At 38.4% G+C, this 2795-nt stretch overlaps 1 protein-coding gene across 1 annotated transcript; it reads right to left on the bottom strand.

The window, feature by feature from the left end:
• Positions 1-1637: 1637 nt before the first annotated feature.
• LOC139876086 (uncharacterized) lies at positions 1638-2240 on the bottom strand. The gene has a single exon (XM_071863387.1). The coding sequence runs from the start codon at positions 2238-2240 to the stop codon at positions 1638-1640; it is 603 nt and encodes a 200-aa protein (XP_071719488.1).
• Between the last annotated feature and the right edge of the window lie 555 nt (positions 2241-2795).

Below are 2795 nucleotides of genomic sequence, written 5' to 3' on the forward strand. Positions count from 1 at the left end.
TTAATGTCATAGCATTTGTATCCTCTATGGGATTGAGGATAACCAAGGAAAACGCATGGTGTAGATCTAGGTTGTAGTTTTTAAATCGTGGTGGAGGGGTGTAGTGGATAGCAAAGACAACCGAAGGTACGTAGGTGAGAGTATTCGGGACATCGGTTGTATAAGCTATGTGTGGGTGAGTTATGGTTGAGAGTGTTGGTGGGAAGTATGTTGAGAAGATAAGTGGCCATGGCTAGAGCATGATGCTAAAAATTAGAAGGTACAGATGAGTGAGCAAGAAGGATTCAGACTATATTGTTTATGGCACGTATTTTTCGTTCAGCTTTCCCGTTTTGTGCTGAAGTGTGTGGACATGAAAATCCGAATGACATTCCATTTTGTTGACAGAAATAGTGAAAGAAGAGTTGTTGTATTCCGTGCCATTATCACATTGGAAAGTTTTTATGTTTTTATTGAATTGGTTGTTAATGTATTTGTTGAGTGTGAGAAATATATTAAAGACTTGTGATTTATTTTGCAAGGGGAAAGTCCATAAAAAATCAGTGTGGTCATCGAGAAAGAGGATATAATATTTCTGTCCTAGTGAGCTAGTTACGGGTGAGGTCCACAAATCGCTATGAATAATGTCAAATGGAGATATTATGAAAAGGTAAGCGGACATGTTTTCCAAACACCCAAGATTGACATAATGTAAAAGGACTTTTATTTGAATTATTAGACATAGTAATTTTATTTCTAAGCAAACGTAAAATGTTGGCGCCGGGATGACCTAAACGTCGATGCCAAACATCTTCTGAAACAGAAAGACTTTGAAGTTTGTTGAGGGAGGTGGACGTAAGTGAATATAAGTCGCCTTGGCTATTACATCTCATGAGTGGTCTCCCTGTCCTGTAATCCTTCACAGTGAAACCAAACGGATCAAAAGTGATAGAAAGATTGTTATCTTTAGATAAACGTATTACGGATATTAAGTTGGTAATAAGTTTCAGTGAGTAAAGTATAGAATTAAGGTATAGTGGTTTGTTGAAAGTGGTTAGTTTTGTGTGACTAAGGCCATGAATTGGAAGCCTATTACCATTCCCTTTGTTTAGGCACTTCGTATTAACATAAGAAGAGACCACACCCTAATTACCTGTCATGTGTGAGGAAGCGCCCGTGTCTAGATACTAATTTTCTTCGGGTGGATTTAACAACATGGCTTGAAAAGCATTGTCAATAGTTATTGGAGCATAGTTGGACGTAACAATACGGGAACCAACATAATTGTTATTGTTATTGGGTCTTGGACCTAGGATTCCAAGAGATGTGTTTGCTGGACTGTTTGGAGGGTGAGCCCAACCGGTGTCGGATATGGATAGGGTGGTGTAGGAGTCCAATTTGTTTGCCAGGCCTAAGAGGTGTTTGGATTCCATGATGGTCTTAGTCCAGTAAAATAAAAATAGGGATTTTGTGAGTACCCTCTTCCTCTGCCACGATAGATCGATCGCCCCTGCCCTGAGAAGATTGAAAAATGGTTCCCCGATTGTCATTGCCATTGGGACGAGTGTTGTTGCAAGTTCCAGTGGTTGTGTTAAGAGCATTTTCGGGTTGAATTTCTGTGTTGGTGTAGTGACGATTTCTGCGGGTTTCTTCAAGTATCAATTTTGACCTAGCTTCATAACTTCATAAAATTTGGGGAGTTTTTCTGCTTGTGATATAATCGTTTCATAGTTGTCGCATAAACCGGCAACCATTTGAAGAACCATTCGCTGGTCAGTGACATGAAGACCCACATTTTTCATCTGATTAGAAAGCATTTTTAGTTCTTGGAAGTAGGCTGAGACGTTTGGGAAATTAGCGAGCTTGATGTTTGTAAACTTCTGTTCAAGAGCAACTGCACGGGAACCTTGATTGTTATGGAAGATGATTTTAAGAGGATCCCAAGTCTTCTTTGCAATTGAGTCAGTTTCAAGAATGGTGTTTAGCAAATCTTTGGAGATGGTGGCATAAATCCATTGTAAAACAATGGCATCTTGACGGCTCCAGAGTTTTGGAGTGATTTGAGGATCTTTAGATGTACCAGCAGCGTCTGCAGGTGATTCATAGGTGAGATGGTCGATCAGGTCATGAGCTCTGAAGTGAATCTTAAACAATTCGGGCCATGAGTTATATTGGCTGGTTTCGATTTCAAGTTTGATTGGGACAGAGTGAATGATATGATTGATGGGTTGAGCAGCACGGAGTTTGGATTGATCGGCCATAGTAGATGATTTAGGGAAGAACGGGGTGATTCAAGGAAGAATAAAGGATGAAAAAAGGGAAAGGATCTATTGATACCATGTAAGTAAATGTAAGTGAGATACCCGATGCCTTTATTCACTCTGATGATACGTATTATACAAGTTAGTTTCTAGTCTAGAATTCTCTATGTTAACTAATTATCATTATCAGCTATTTTAGGAGATGATATTCACACGTGTTTATCTCCTATCTAATCTATATATTCGAGTCTCACTCTTCTGTTACAAACAAGTTTGACTAATACAACATACATGTGTAATTCTATATACATGTGATAATAATAATGATAATAATTGTAATTCTTAATTCCTTATGATGGAAACAAGTTATGATTTCAATATATAAAGAATAACAATGCACTTGCTCAATTGCCATAGATAATTTAAGACTTATCAATTAAACATAACCGTTAACATCTAAAAACAAAGCAGCAGCCACACAATGAGCCAAATGTTGACTCTTTCGCTAGCTAGCCTCGACTACTTCCTTTACGAGACTGTTGGCTGACAAGGCCG

This window comes from Rutidosis leptorrhynchoides, chromosome 11 (assembly GCF_046630445.1).
Source record: "Rutidosis leptorrhynchoides isolate AG116_Rl617_1_P2 chromosome 11, CSIRO_AGI_Rlap_v1, whole genome shotgun sequence".
NCBI lineage: Eukaryota > Viridiplantae > Streptophyta > Magnoliopsida > Asterales > Asteraceae > Rutidosis > Rutidosis leptorrhynchoides.